Source organism: Prunus dulcis, chromosome 6 (assembly GCF_902201215.1).
Source record: "Prunus dulcis chromosome 6, ALMONDv2, whole genome shotgun sequence".
NCBI lineage: Eukaryota > Viridiplantae > Streptophyta > Magnoliopsida > Rosales > Rosaceae > Prunus > Prunus dulcis.
The window spans coordinates 15,007,187-15,023,052 of record NC_047655.1 but is presented as its reverse complement, the minus strand read 5'-3'; the positions used below and the strand labels follow the sequence as shown (position 1 = coordinate 15,023,052).

General features: G+C 38.0%; 1 protein-coding gene, 1 non-coding gene and 1 pseudogene across 2 annotated transcripts; 1 reads left to right on the top strand and 2 right to left on the bottom strand.

The window, feature by feature from the left end:
* Positions 1-2,779: 2,779 nt before the first annotated feature.
* On the bottom strand, positions 2,780-2,886 carry LOC117633337. Its single transcript, XR_004586645.1, has one exon. It is a non-coding gene; the product is annotated as a small nucleolar RNA R71 (small nucleolar RNA).
* An 8,501-nt stretch (positions 2,887-11,387) lies between these two features.
* Positions 11,388-13,761, top strand: LOC117632463 (annotated as a pseudogene).
* Positions 13,762-14,527: 766 nt separating this feature from the next.
* LOC117632236 (protein arginine N-methyltransferase 1.6-like) lies at positions 14,528-15,844 on the bottom strand. The gene is made up of 3 exons (XM_034365673.1): positions 15,740-15,844; positions 15,106-15,202; positions 14,528-14,960 (listed from the first exon to the last, which is right to left on the bottom strand). The coding sequence occupies exons 1-3, from the start codon at positions 15,788-15,790 to the stop codon at positions 14,803-14,805; spliced, it is 306 nt and encodes a 101-aa protein (XP_034221564.1). The 5' UTR covers positions 15,791-15,844; the 3' UTR covers positions 14,528-14,802.
* Between the last annotated feature and the right edge of the window lie 22 nt (positions 15,845-15,866).

The window sequence follows — 15,866 nt, the reverse complement described above, 5'->3', positions numbered from 1 at the left end:
TTCGTGCACTTGCGAGAATTAAAGTTGCTATTTTTAATAACTCATTTTAGTTGTTCAGAATAGGAGCAACACCAACCAATCCATTTCAGAACGAACTTCGTACGAAACTGAATTGTCAAATTTCGTGGACCAATTGATATCGGATTGAGTCCAAAACTTGGGGAACCTCATAATATTTTTGGAGGAGTCATTTGGTGGGTTTTGAGTGAAATCCCATCCCTCGAACTATACAATACACCAACCACTCCATTTCTGAACGAACTTCGTACGAACCTGAATCGTCCGATTTCAAGGACAAATAGATATCGGATTGAGTCCAAAACTTGGTGACATCATAATATTGTGGGACGAGTCATTCGGTGGGTTTTGAGTGAAATTGATCAGTTCACAATTGTATATCATTTTGTACCCTTCTTGCTTATGATTTGGTTATGTTATTGAGTCAAACGTGTGCTTTTAATCCCTTTTCTGTTTATCATTCAGGTCATTGGGCCTTAGGTAACAATGGTGTCTTTGGATAAGAAAAGATGCAAAATGGTGCAAAAACGAGCAGACTGGGTTAGCAACTCATTTCGGCCTTAACATCTTCCTCCGAACTTGGATTTGCCCAAATAAATTGTGGTTGGAAAGATGAGAGTCTGAACTTCAAGATGGACTACTCAAATGCATCAGATAATGAAGTTGAGCCCAATTCGTGAGCCCATGTACACACCAGACCTGACATGTTGAGCAATTAAGGGAGCAATTGAGGGAGCAATTAAGGGAGCAATTGAGGGAGCAATTAAGGGAGCAATTGAGGGAGCAATTAAGGGAGCAATTAAGGGAGCAATTGAGGGAGCAATTAAGGGAGCAATTGAGGGAGCAATTAAGGGAGGTCTTTCCTTGACTTTAGACCTGACATGTTGAGCAATTAAGGGAGCAATTAAGGGAGGTGTGTCAGTTACTCAAGTGCAGAGGAGTCACTCCATTCACCTATAAATCACTCCAGCCATCCTATATCACTTCATTCAGCCCAAAATCAGAAAAAAGAACTCCAACAAGCCTTCCTTCCATTTCCTACGAATTTGTTCTTTCTCTGCCATCACCAACCACCCAAACTCATCCCAAATCACCTCTTTAGTTGCCATACTCTAGACATGAGAAAGTTCTTGGAGTAGCATTAGAAGTGGATAAGCACCTGGAGAAGCCTTGGAAACCACAAGCAACTTCAGAATTGGTTTTTCTCTACTCTTATTGCATTCAATATGTTTTCTCATTTTTGCTTAAGTTTCATTTCCATTATGAGTAGCTAAATTCATAACTAGGGCTATGATGTAACCTAACATGAATATTCTGGGTTTATAAGTTGAAGTTTTGAGTTTCAAGTTTGATTCATGATTCATATTCCTATTCTTTATGCTTATCAGTTAATATGCTTGTTTGGATGATTGATCACCATTAGAACTTGTATATTAGCTACCTTGGTTTGAATCAAGAGTAGACACCATGCTTTGATTTGAATTGAACTATGAATAAGAAAAGTATGTATGGACATTCGACAACAGGGATTAGATACATGCTTGGTTGTTTAACTTGTTCTTCTATGCTTAATGGGTTCCTAATGCTTAATTTAGATTAGACAACAAATAATCAAGTTAGGGAATTAGGAGCACAAGGTTAGGACCAGACACCATGGCCTAATCATACTTTAGCTAGAATCAACCTTTGAATCCGAATGAGACTTGTCACTTGACTCCTTATAACCCAGAATTGAATTGTTATGGTGAATCAAATGCCCTAGTATCCCAACCTGTTTTCCAGCCTACAAAAGTACTCTTTGTTACATTTGTTCACCTTGCTTTTGTTTGAAATTTCGTTTTGCCTCATTTGTTCAACAATTACAACCACTCTTGCTTTAAATTCTGTTTTAGACTTAACTTCCTACTTTCTTGAATTTGGTAATCTAAGTACATAACTAGTTTTAACTTCTCAGTCCTCGTGGGTACGACCTCGTACTTGTCTTGCTATACTACTAATTGGCCCGTACAATTGCGAGTTAACATTTTAACAACAAATTTTGGCGCCGTTGCCGGGGACTGAATGAAAGTTCTTCCCTGGTTATGTACCCAAAGTTACCCTATTCTTTTAGAAGTACTAATTAACTCAAATTATTTTCTGTTTCAGGTAGTTTATGTCTAGTAATCCTTTCCTTGAACAAGTGAGGTCTTCATTCCAACGTTCGAGATCTTTGAACGCAGGGCCATCTTTGCAACCAAACCGGGTGATCTCTGAAATTCAGAATCGCCTAGAAAGAGAGTTAGCAACTGCAAAAGAGCAAGCCATTGCCACATTTGAAGGTCTTGCTATCCACACTGACCTCCCAGGGTCTTCACCTTCAAATTCGGAATCAAGTTCAGACCAAGAAGAAGAAGAGATGGCTGCCAATGAGTTCATGGGAGACCTTGATATCCCAACAATTCCAGCATCCCCTTCAAGCATCTTGCTGCCCACCGCAGCTCGAAACTATGAGCTTAAATCTTCTCATCTTAATATGCTCCCTTCTTTTTATGGTTTACCTAATGAAGATCCATTAACTCATATAAAGGATATTTTTAATGTTGTGAGCTCTTTTCCCTTGACAGGTGTGACAGAAGAGCAACTTCGAATGAGAGTGTTTCCGTACACTTTGAAAGATAAGGCTAAATATTGGTTGAATTCTTTGAAGCCTGGTTCACTCATGACTTGGGGAGCCATTCAAAAGAAGTTCTTGGAGAAATATTTCTCCACGCAAAAAACCGACATGCTCAGGGACAAGATCCTTCTATTTGCACAACAAGATGATGAGTCGCTTTGTGAAGCATGGGAGAGATTCAACGGGCTGCTCAATCAATGTCCTCATCATGGGATTCCATTGAAGCTTCAGATGCGTATGTTTTATAAAGGACTAACCCCCCCTAGCCATAATATTGTCACTAATTTTGCAGGTGGTTCTTATAAGACTAAAACTCCAGAAGAAACATATGAACTCTTTGAGGAGATAGCAATGGAGACCCAACACACCGATACAAGAGGTAAACGTATTGCTGGTGGTTCTAATGATTCTTCCAGTGTGCAGATTTCCAAATTGGAACAAAAGCTAGATGCCCTCCTTGCATTGAACTCAAGAAACCCTTTGAAGGAAGTGTGTAGCATCTGTGAAACTCATGATCATCCTACCATTTCTTGTCCCTTTGGGGCTGCATATCCAGAATTTGTGCAAGAGCAAGCTAAGTTGGTGAATTCCTACAACCGAGGTCCAATAAATGACCCATATTCTCAAAGTTATAATCCAGGTTGGAGGAATCATCCAAACTTTTCATGGAGGAATACACAGAACCAAGCGAATCCCCCTTCACTTCAAAGGCCACAACAATCATCATCGTTGGAGGATATAGTGAAGCAAATGGCAATCAACCAATCCAATTTCCAGCAAACAACACAAGCTGCCATCTCCAAGTTGGAAGTCCAATTGGGCCAGATAGCTACTGAAATAGCTCAAAGAGAACCTGGGAAATGGCCAAGTCAAACCGCGATCAATCCAAAAAACCAAGAAGCCAAGGCCGTTCATGTGCTCAGATCAGGTAAGATTGTTGATAACAAAGTTGGTTCTGATCTATCAAATGATGTTGTGGTTGTAGAGGATGAAGATGAAGAGGAAACCACAGCTATGGAAGGAGAACAACCCAAAACGTCCCAATCTGCTCCTAAGGCCAAATCTGATTCTCAGGAACCCAATCCATTTCAATTGCATAAAAGAGATGACAAATTTGTGCCATCACATCTTCATCAAGATAGATACATCCCACCTCCTCCATATATTCCACCGATTCCATTTCCAGGCCGTTTGAAGAAAGCAAATCAAGATAAGGCTTTTAAAGAGATTTATGATATTTTGAGTAAAGTTAATATCAATTTGCCCTTGCTTGATGTTGTTAAACAGATTCCTGCATATGGAAAGTTCATCAAGCACTTGATGACTCACAAGCTCAATTTTACTCCAAGTGAAGAAGTAAAGCTCAACAAGAATGTGAGTGCTGTGTTGCAAAGGAAGCTTCCACCAAAACTAGAAGATCCTGGCAGCTTTAACATTCCCATTAACATCGGAGATAAGACGGTTGGAAGAGCCATGTTGGACTTGGGAGCAAGCATCAATGTAATGCCATATTCAGTTTATCAGGCGCTTGGCTTAGAAGGGATAAAGAAAACCTCAATTCGTCTTGAACTAGCTGATCATTCTATCAAATATCCAAGAGGTATTGTAGAAGATATTTTAGTTCAAGTTAATACACTCATTCTTCCGGCTGATTTTGTAGTGATGGATATGGAGGATAACCCATATGTAGACCGTGTTGATCCCATTCTCCTCGGGCGACCATTCATGGCCACTGCAGACACAATCATCAAAGTGAAAGATGGCACCCTCTCCATGACTGTTTTGGGTGAAACTGTTGAATTTAAAGTGTTTGATGCTCTGTCTCAACCTTCTATCACTCTTGATACTTGTTTTTCAATTGATGTTGTGGATCATGAGGTTTCTTCTAAAATTGTGCAGAAAAAGTCTAATGATGCTTTGGAAGCGGTCCTAACACAAGAAGAGGAAGATCTCTTTGAATCAGAGTTCCAAGAAGTGATGGCTGCCTTAGAAGTGTTTCAACCATACCCACCATCCTTTAGGCCACCACTTGAGCCTTTGCATCATCCTCCACAAAATTGGAGCCATCCATTATCACCCCACCAAAGCTAGAACTTAAACCTCTACCCAATCATCTTAAATATGCTTATTTGGGTGCTAATGAAACCCTCCCTGTTATAATTGCTGCAAGTCTCACTTCACATGAAGAGGACAGTTTAATTGAAGTTCTGAAAGAACATAAAACAGCCCTTGGATGGACCATAGCAGACATCAAAGGAATTAGTCCAAGCATGTGCATGCACCGAATTTTAATGGAAGAAGACAGCAAACCATCTCGTGATGCACAAAGGAGGCTAAATCCCAATATGAAGGAGGTGGTTAGGGCTGAAGTTTTGAAGCTACTTGATGTGGGAATCATCTACCCAATTTCAGATTCTAAGTGGGTGAGTCCTGTGCAAGTGGTTCCAAAGAAGTCCCGAATCACCGTTGTAAAGAATGAGAAGAATGAGCTAGTTCCAACACGCACTATCACCGGTTGGAGAGTTTGCATTGATTATAGGAAGTTGAACACATCCACGAGAAAAGATCATTTTCCCTTGCCTTTTATTGATCAAATGCTTGACCGCTTATCTGGCCATGCTTACTACTGTTTTCTTGATGGATTTTCAGGTTATAATCAAATTCCCATTGCTCCGGAAGACCAGGAGAAAACCACGTTCACGTGCCCATTTGGTACATTTGCTTATAGAAGGATGCCATTTGGTTTGTGCAATGCTCCAGCAACTTTCCAAAGATGCATGATGGCAATCTTTTCTGATATGGTGGAACGATTCATGGAGGTATTTATGGATGATTTTTCAGTTTTTGGTTCATCTTTTGATGATTGTCTTCACCACTTGTCTCTAGTGCTTACAAGATGTCAAGAAACAAATCTGATTTTGAATTGGGAGAAGTGTCACTTCATGGTAAGACAAGGAATTGTGCTAGGCCATGTTGTTTCAAACAAGGGAATTCAAGTGGACAAAGCCAAGATAAATATCATCACAAATCTACCACCCCCTTCCTCTGTTAAAGGAGTTAGAAGCTTTCTGGGCCATGCCGGATTCTATAGAAGGTTCATAAAAAATTTTTCAAGCATTTCAAGACCATTGTGTAATCTCCTTGCTAAGGATGCTGTTTTTGAGTTTGACGAGATTTGCATGGAAGCCTTTACGACTTTGAAGAAAGAGCTAACTTCAGCCCCTATTATCATAGCTCCAGATTGGTCTTTACCATTTGAAATAATGTGTGATGCCTCTGACTTTGCTATTGGTGCAGTTTTAGGTCAAAAGAAGAACAAGCTTCCCCATGTGATTCATTATGCAAGTCGGACCTTGAATGATGCCCAACTCAATTACTCCACAACAGAAAAGGAGTTGCTTGCTGTGGTTTTTGCTTTAGAAAAATTTCGTCCTTACCTTGTTGGTTCTAAAGTAATTGTTTATTCTGACCATGCAGCTCTTAGATACTTGCTCACTAAGAAGGATGCCAAACCTCGCTTGATCAGATGGATTCTCTTGCTGCAAGAGTTCGATTTGGAGATTCGAGACAAGAAGGGATGTGAAAATGTGGTGGCTGACCATTTGAGCAGAATTGTGGTTGAAGAGCAAGGAGAAGCTGTACTACCATTGAATGAGACTTTCCCAGATGAACAACTATATGTTGCCCAAGTCAAAGAGCCATGGTATGCTGATTTTGTTAATTATCTTGCTTGTGGTGTTCTTAGAAATGATCTAACTTATCAGGACAAAAAGAAGTTCTTTTCCATGGTGAAACATTATGTCTGGGATGAACCTTTCTTATTCAAGCATTGCCCAGATCAACTCATTAGAAGATGTGTTCCAGAAGAAGAACAAGAAAGCATCCTTAGGCATAGCCACGAATTGGCTTGTGGAGGCCACTTTGGAGCCAAGAAAACAGCACTTAAAATTTTGCAATCAGGTTTCTTTTGGCCTACTCTATTCAAAGATGCATTTAATTTTTGTGTTAAGTGTGATAGGTGTCAAAGGATGGGAAACATAAGCCGCAGGAACGAACTGCCATTGAAGAACATACTTTTTGTGGAACTCTTCGATGTATGGGGTATTGATTTCATGGGACCATTCCCATCTTCCTTTGGTTATACCTACATACTTGTTGCTGTTGATTATGTGTCTAAATGGGTGGAAGCCATAGCCACCAAAACCAATGATCATAAGGTGGTCCTGAAGTTCTTGAGGGACAATATTTTCACAAGGTTTGGTACTCCAAGGGCTGTCATTAGTGATGGAGGCAGCCACTTCTGCAACAAGCTATTTGAAGCACTCATGAAGAAGTACAATATCACCCACCGAGTCTCTACACCATATCATCCTCAAACTTCTGGTCAAGTAGAAATAAGCAACAGAGAAATTAAGCAGATCCTAGAGAAGGTGGTGAATAGTACAAGGAAAGATTGGGCTGCCAAGCTCAATGATGCATTATGGGCTTATAGGACTGCATATAAGACTCCCATCGGAATGAGCCCTTATCGTCTTGTGTTTGGGAAAGCCTGTCACTTGCCAATGGAGCTTGAACACAATGCTTTTTGGGCCATCAAGAAGTTGAATTTTGATCTGGACAAGGCCGGCCATGTTAGAAAGTTTCAGCTCAATGAATTGGAAGAAATTTGACATGAGTCCTATGAGAATGCAAAGCTATACAAAGAACGTACCAAGAGTTACCATGACAGGAACATTCAACGGAAAGAATTCACCAAAGGTATGTCGTTCTTTTGTTTAACTCACGTTTGCGTCTCTTTCCAGGAAAATTGAAGTCTAGGTGGCTTGGCCCATTCACCGTGGTCAATGTATCTCCCTATGGAGCTGTGGAGATTCAAAATCCTAAAGATGGCTCGACTTTCAAAGTAAATGGACAACGTTTAAAGCCATTCTATGAGGGAGTGTCAGTTGGAATTCAAACTGGTCATGTGGTGGATCATCTTCCCTTCGTACAATCAAGTTAGCTAATGGCATAATGTCTTGCCAAGACATTAACTAAGGCGCTTCTTGGGAGGCAACCCATGTGTTGAAGAATAAGGTGCTTGGTAGCGGTCGACCTAATCGCATCAAGAGGGAGTTTCTCTAATACTTTGTCTTAAACTGTCCCCTTATTATTCACATGTTCTCACTCATCCTTGTTATGCTTTAACATTGAGGACAATGTTCAATTCAGGTCTGGGGGGGAGGTTTTCAATTTTTGTTCATTTGTGTTTACAATTTTCGTTCGCTTGTCACTTTCATACAACCAATGCTATGGAGCTGCCATTGAGATTTTCATATCAGAAATTTTACACTTCACAAAGCTTTTGCTCTTAGAATTCTGGTGGCTAAAGTACCATGCTCAGATTCTTGAAGGAAAATAGTGGAGACTACCCTAGTGAGCTATTTCGAGCCTAATTGCTTTCTTGAGAGGGTTTAAAGTGTTTCTATTCCTCATCTCTACTTATTTTCTTCAATTCAGTCTAAATGATCTCATTGTTCCATTTTGGTTGAATACTAAGGATGATTCTCTTTGCAGATATCAGGTGCGTGCTCTCACCCATGAATGAACTCATTGAAGTGATGCTAGGCTCTGCGTGTATAACCATATTATGTGCTTTCTTTTCACCCTACCCATTCGTGTGTTCCATCAGCTCTCTTGCAGCCAAACACTACAAGCCTTTTTCTTCTATCACCCTCATAATTCCCCTAACTTTGTATCTCAATCAGAGATATTTAACCTATTATAGCCATACCCTATAGCTTAGAAATATACCAAGGTGTGCCAAGATAAAGTTTGAAGCAAGGAGGTTGCTGCCACATGCCCAAATGTAAATTGGTGCGAATCTATATAAAAAAAAAAAAAAAAAAAAAAAAAAAAAAGATAAAGAGAAAGTGTTTCGATTTGATCTAAATGTGAAATATGAAGTCTATGGCAGATGATGCTATGAAGTTGCAGCCATACCATTCTAAATCAATGACACCTTGCAGATCAATGAAGAATGCAACCTTGGTATGTTCTTAAGTTAGTTGTGTTCCTTCCAATTCTTCCACTTCCCTTAACCTTAGCCTTTCATTGCAACCTTGTGAAAGACCTAGCTGATCTTTGAGGATGTATTCATGGGTGCTGGTATGTATGTGTGTATCTCTACTCTTAGTATTTGATTCCCTTCATGAGATCTAACCAAATATTGTGCGTCTATTTCATATACTCACTTATGCTTGTTTGAGAGAATAAAACCATAGGTTCTGAGTGATTGAGTGCTAGATGTGAGAATTAGAGTTGAAGCATGTTCTTCCTTCAAGATTTGAGTATGTTTACTTTGAAGCCGTGTGCCTTTGAGCTATAGCTTCCACTTTACACACTTATTGATCATCTATCTTGGTAACTCTATGGTGTTGGATGCATGATTAAAGTTTTCTTTCATTAGTTGTTTTCAAAGTTAGTTTTCTAACCTTTTGGTGTAGAGAGTCACTAAAGCGTTTGTGGGTATCGTTTCTGTTAAACCCTCAGGAGACACAACTCTTCCGATTAGGGATGCCGAGAGGTTTAAAGGCTTGTTGCATATGCACATTGCAATCGAGTTACCTACAGAAGTGGTTTAGTTAACTTCTTGTTTTGTTTTCAACTTTATTCTCTTTTGTTTTGCTCGAGGACTAGCAAAATCTAGGTCTGGGGGTATTTGATCAGTTCACAATTGTATATCATTTTGTACCCTTCTTGCTTATGATTTGGTTATGTTATTGAGTCAAACGTGTGCTTTTAATCCCTTTTCTGTTTATCATTCAGTTCATTGGGCCTAGGTAACAATGGTGTCTTTGGATAAGAAAAGATGCAAAATGGTGCAAAAACGAGCAGACTGGGTTACCAACTCATTTCGGCCTTAACATCTTCCTCCGAACTTGGATTTGCCCAAATAAATTGTGGTTGGAAAGATGAGAGTCTGAACTTCAAGATGGACTACTCAAATGCATCAGATAATGAAGTTGAGCCCAATTCGTGAGCCCATGTACACACCAGACCTGACATGTTGAGCAATTAAGGGAGCAATTAAGGGAGCAATTAAGGGAGCAATTGAGGGAGCAATTAAGGGAGGTCTTTTCTTGACTTTAGACCTGACATGTTGAGCAATTAAGGGAGCAATTAAGGGAGGTGTGTCAGTTACTCAAGTGCAGAGGAGTCACTCCATTCACCTATAAATCACTCCAGCCATCCTATATCACTTCATTGAGCCCAAAATCAGAACACACAAGAACTCCAGCAAGCCTTCCTTCCATATTCCTACGAATTTGTTCTTTCTCTGCCATCACCAGCCACCCAAACTCATCCCAAATCACCTCTTTAGTTGCCATACTCTAGACATGAGAAAGTTCTTGGAGTAGCATTAGAAGTGGATAAGCACCTGGAGAAGCCTTGGAAACCACAAGCAACTTCAGAATTGGTTTTCTCTACTCTTATTGCATTCAATATGTTTTCTCATTTTTGCTTAAGTTTCATTTCCATTATGAGTAGCTAAATTCATAACTAGGGCTATGATGTAACCTAACATGAATATTCTGGGTTTATAAGTTGAAGTTTTGAGTTTCAAGTTTGATTCATGATTCATATTCCTATTCTTTATGCTTATCAGTTAATATGCTTGTTTGGATGATTGATCACCATTAGAACTTGTATATTAGCTACCTTGGTTTGAATCAAGAGTAGACACCATGCTTTGATTTTAATTGAACTATGAATAAGAAAAGTATGTATGGACATTCGACAACAGGGATTAGATACATGCTTGGTTGTTTAACTTGTTCTTCTATGCTTAATGGGTTCCTAATGCTTAATTTAGATTAGACAACAAATAATCAAGTTAGGGAATTAGGAGCACAAGGTTAGGACCAGACACCATGGCCTAATCATACTTTAGCTAGAATCAACCTTTGAATCCGAATGAGACTTGTCACTTGACTCCTTATAACCCAGAATTGAATTGTTATGGTGAATCGAATGCCCTAGTATCCCAACCTGTTTTCCAGCCTACAAAAGTACTCTTTGTTACATTTGTTCACCTTGCTTTTGTTTGAAATTTCGTTTTGCCTCATTTGTTCAACAATTACAACCACTCTTGCTTTAAATTCTGTTTTAGACTTAACCTCCTACTTTCTTGAATTTGGTAATCTAAGTACATAACTAGTTTTAACTTCTTAGTCCTCGTGGGTACGACCTCGTACTTGTCTTGCTATACTACTAATTGGCCCGTACAATTGCGAGTTAACATTTTAACAACAGTACTTGGTTGACTTCTTTATATTTTTAAAGTGTGACTGATATCTTATACACTACCATTCTATAACAGGGTATCTCTTGGAAATTCAAATTGCGTCGTGGGGGCCAAAAGTTAGTTATTCCTGTTAGAATTGTCTTTACTCTGTATGTATTTTACATGTGAGTACGAATTTGATCTCTATTTGACATTTAAGCAAAGGTGTTTTATGTGCTTGTGTGTGGCTTTTTATTGTTGTTCTTGGGGATTAGAAATGCGGCCTATGTAGAGTTTGAGGATCCATTGGGATTATAAAATACAAAACTGAGGTTACATTTTGATATCTGTTATGTATTTTTGGAAAACTTTCTCGTCATGCGTGCATTTCTCTTTTAATATCTTTTTGGATATAAAATAAAATATAACTCTATACTGTTAGTATCACCTAGGTTTAGGCCTCCCAAGCTTTGATCTGTTGCTGATGGCTTTATATGCAGATTTTGCTTTCCGGGAATTTGGATCCTGTATTTGCAGCTGCAGCGGTCATAATTCCAACATCACTTTACTTTGTACTCAAGGTTATTATAAATATTCTCCAACTTTGGCCATTCTGTTTTGAGCATGTTATTCTTTTTTACCTTTTGCTTTTGCAAACAAAGCCTAGATTTTTTACTGCTAATTTTCTCATTAATTTTTTTTTTATACATTTTTTCTTCTCCTTTATATTAGGCCTTTTTAAATTTAATATATAGTAGTTGAAAACTGTCTTTAGTTTGAAATATCAAAGTGTATAGCAGGAAGTGGTTTCTTGCTCCCCTTCTGTTCGTAAATTGTTAGATTGTGAAATATATTTTGATCAGTGAGCGTGCATTAAATGAACATATTTCTATTTGGTCTTGTGCTTGCAACACGGAAGTAGTCGTGAATTTTAGGCAAAGAATATAGCCATGAATTAACCATGGTACTTCCTGTTATTGAAAAGACTTGTGGCTGATGTTGTTGACCTATTTTTGTCCTTTTAAAGTGGGTCCCATTTGTAAAATTCATGAAGCAAATTATGAAATGATGTATGTGAGCTAGTGTCTTGAAGATGCAATCAACCTTATCAGTGTACTTAATTCACCAGAGATTTGCATGTTCTATGCTTGATATATATATATATATATATATATATATATATATATATATTTCTCTCTGGATCCCATGTCAAACGAGGGGATTTTGTACATCCATTAGGTGGCTAAGTGTTTAGTTATGGAGCAGATGCGTTGTTCCACCATCTACTGATTATTTGACGTCGTTTTCCATGGTCCATCATTAGTCGCTTACTTATATTAGTTTATCTGCAGAGTTCCGATGTACTCACTTGGCATTTTGTACTGTGTGAAAATCTTGGTATTGGGAAATGTATTGATACTTGAAAGTTCCAATTTGATCTTATTAACCCACATTTTTTAAATCAATATATTGTCTATTGATTATGTGTCCTTTTTGAATACTTGCAGAAATTCGTTTTGAAACCTTATTACCTTAAGAGGGAAAAGCAAAAGGCTTTAGAGAATATGGAGAAAACTTCTACACCGGCATGGCTATCCATAAGTGCAAAATATCTGTGCAATTTAATGGGGACCAAGTTTTGTGCTGTGTTGTAATTCTTGGTGAGATGCTGAAGATACCTGTTGCACCTTGTTTTAAGTTGGATGATTGCGGGTTTCAGTGTGTTCTACAATTATTTTTCCCTGAATTAATATAATGCAGTCTGTGCACATGATATCTTTCTGTTTTTTTTAAATTGTTTTCCATTTTGTCTTGTGTGAAAATTTGGAAGAATTTATAAACCCTGTATCTGCAGGTTCTAGAGGCAAGAGCAGCAGCAGAAAAAGCTCAGAAGTTACTATAGAATGTAGCGAATAGGAAACAAAATAGGCAGCTAGAAATCGGGGGCCTGGTAATCACAAAAGCATGGTATGGGAATCTCAAAGCTTTGAAGAAAAGAGATGAACTGGTAGAATCGAATGATTCACCAGTCATTGATGTTAAATTGCCTATAAATTTCCTTGTCAGTGATTCTGGGCAACTGAAGGTTTGTTCTTTTACTGCTTTTAGTATCTTGAGACTCTTTAAGTATCAAGTGCTTACTTATTGTTGGCCTAGCAATAAGTTTGGCTAAAATAGAATAATATTGCATTTACGAGAATGCATGCTTTACTATTAAAACTGAAAAAAGAAGAAATGCACGCTTTAATATGTACCAAGTAGTAAAACAAACAGTGAAAATGAATTTTACAAACCTTAAAAGTAATGGACTTTATTTTCGCCACTCTGCTCTTTCTCTCGACCTAAGGGGGAAGGGAGGGTAAGGTTCTAGCTCATGAGACAATTAAAATTCATTGTTGAGTAACCAAACTGCAACTGCTTTGACATGCCAGTCTTGCAGCATACTGTAACCAGAATAAATTTCAAGTTTAGAAACAATTGTTCCCTAAAAATGCATAGCTTTTCTAAGACTTCTGGTTGCTCAATTTAATCATGCAGCTTCATGAAGGCGTAAAGAAGTCCGGCATTATGGGCTTCTGTGATCCATGTCCTGGAGAGCCTAAACAGTTGTATGTGGAATACACTTACGGTGATGGGAGATATGAGGTACTACAATTCCCTTTTCTTTTGTTTTCCGGTCAGAATTTTCTGCTGTTTAGAACACAAGTATCCTGAAGTGTTGTTGTTGTCTAGCTAATCTGAAACTTTTATACCAGGTTACCGTTGATGATTATGACAAGTTGCTAATACCTCAGGAAGAGCAAAGAATTTGATTTTCATTTCACCATGTTTGAATCTCATTTGCTTACCTATCACAGTTAGAATGATTTTACAAGCCTTGAGACAAAATGAAAAGGTATGTATTAGATTTCCACCTTCTTCTCCCATTACAACCGATCCTTTTTATCTTTTTCCTTGAATATTGTATTTAATTAGAAACCTGAAAATAAGTTTCCCTGTGTATTATTCTTTTTGACAAAAATTGAAATAAAGGCCATATTTTTATACCAGAAACAGTGTCACACCATTTTCGTGTGATGTCATATTTCTCTTTTTATTTTTAATTTTTAGGTTGCCCAGAAGAGCTATTATGAAAAACGATTTTCATCGGTGTTTCTAATTCCCGGTGTAATCAATGGATCAATCAGATGTTGAACTCAAGTTGAATCTGCTACTTCCTATAGAACTGTTTTTGTTTCACCATATTTTCTTAGTTAAAATCATCATCTGATGTTTTTAGTGTTGCTCGGTGCTTACGTCCAAAAATACATGCTTAACATTTTTTTCCCCGAGAAGAAACATATTTATTACCGCAAAGAAATGTACAAAGAAAAACCCAAGGGCCTGACACGACTCATTTCAAAGTCTGAACCAATTAGTTTATTGGTAATCATTTTTTTCTTCTTCTTTCTAATGTTTAAAGAGGTCCAAAACAACACCACCTCTGGTATTTATTAAATTTTAGGATCCGCTGATTTTTACAATTGAAACTTCTAATTCTATTTATTTAAGACTATCTGTAGTGAACTCTTTTGATCAATATCTACTACTAAATATTTGCATAATTTTTTTAAAATATATTGTCTATTTCGTTAATCATACTAACAGTAGCATAATCCAGAACAGAAACCAATCGATCCACGCATCAAGGGTGCAAACCCTAAAAAAATTGGGATTACACTCTCAGTTATAGATCATGAACTCTAAGAAAATCCTAAAACATGAGACAATAACAGCACAGGAGAACCACAGTATGAGAGGCTAAGAGAGTGCAGGTATCACTTCATGGTTCAAATGATGTAGAGGCAGGTTCCGCTTGACATGGCTATGAGAAAGCATGTCTGACGTCGAGGTCGCCGCTTGATGGGTCAAACGACGCTTGAATCACTGCAGACCGGCATTCACCTGTACTTCTTGATTCGTTAGTTCTAACTGCCACAGGCTCAGCCAGAAGCTTTACTCCTTGCTTCCAATATCTCTTCTCTGGATCCACATTTCACACAAAATGTGAGCAAAACATAACTAAGGCTAAAGTAAAAAACAATGATGGTTGTTCAAAAATGTGCAAAACAGCAAATAAAAGTAGCAAATTTCCATTGAACAGCTTGGCCAAGGAACCCAACCATACCTGGCCCTGTAGACACAACAAGGGAGTTCTCTGAATCCATCACCCAATCAATCCATAGTGCAAAGCCATGGCATATCCCAGGCTCAGTAAATTCAACCTGGCAGGAATGCATTCCAACCACCAATTAAGCAAGATCATAGTGATGCCTTATTGTTATGAGAAGTTATGATTAACCCCCGTAGATAATAAAAAGAGTCATGTTTATTAATTCAAAATCAGAACGTTGTTTAACAGAAAAGTAGGGGTAAGGTCACTGTGGTTTGATTTTTCTGTGAATAGGATATGTAAATCAATTTGCTAAGAAAATTAGGGATAAATCGGTATTTTACCTTATAGTTTCTCAAAAAATATATTTTGCTGGTTTTAAAAGATAAATTTGATGTTCACCTCTTAGATGGAACATAAAGTGCTCAAGGCAATTGAAATCTTAAAACTACCAAGGTCTCAGAATCAATGATTAGTGAGCACAATAATTTGTTCCATGGTTAGTGCTAAACAACAGAGAGCATGCTTAATTATGTCTGGCTAATAATACCACCACTACTGTCCTTTGCAATAAACCAACTGTGACCAAAATTCAACAAGGATGACCACAAATATTACCATCCAGATTTCAAAGTTCTAATTATGGTACCTGGGTTTTTCCACAAGATGATGTTATAGGTTTTGAGCAATCAAACTCCATGACTGTAAATGCTTCACTCAGTTTCTGAAATATTTTTGGAACCGTTGCCTCAACATCAGTGACATATTTGTCGTTC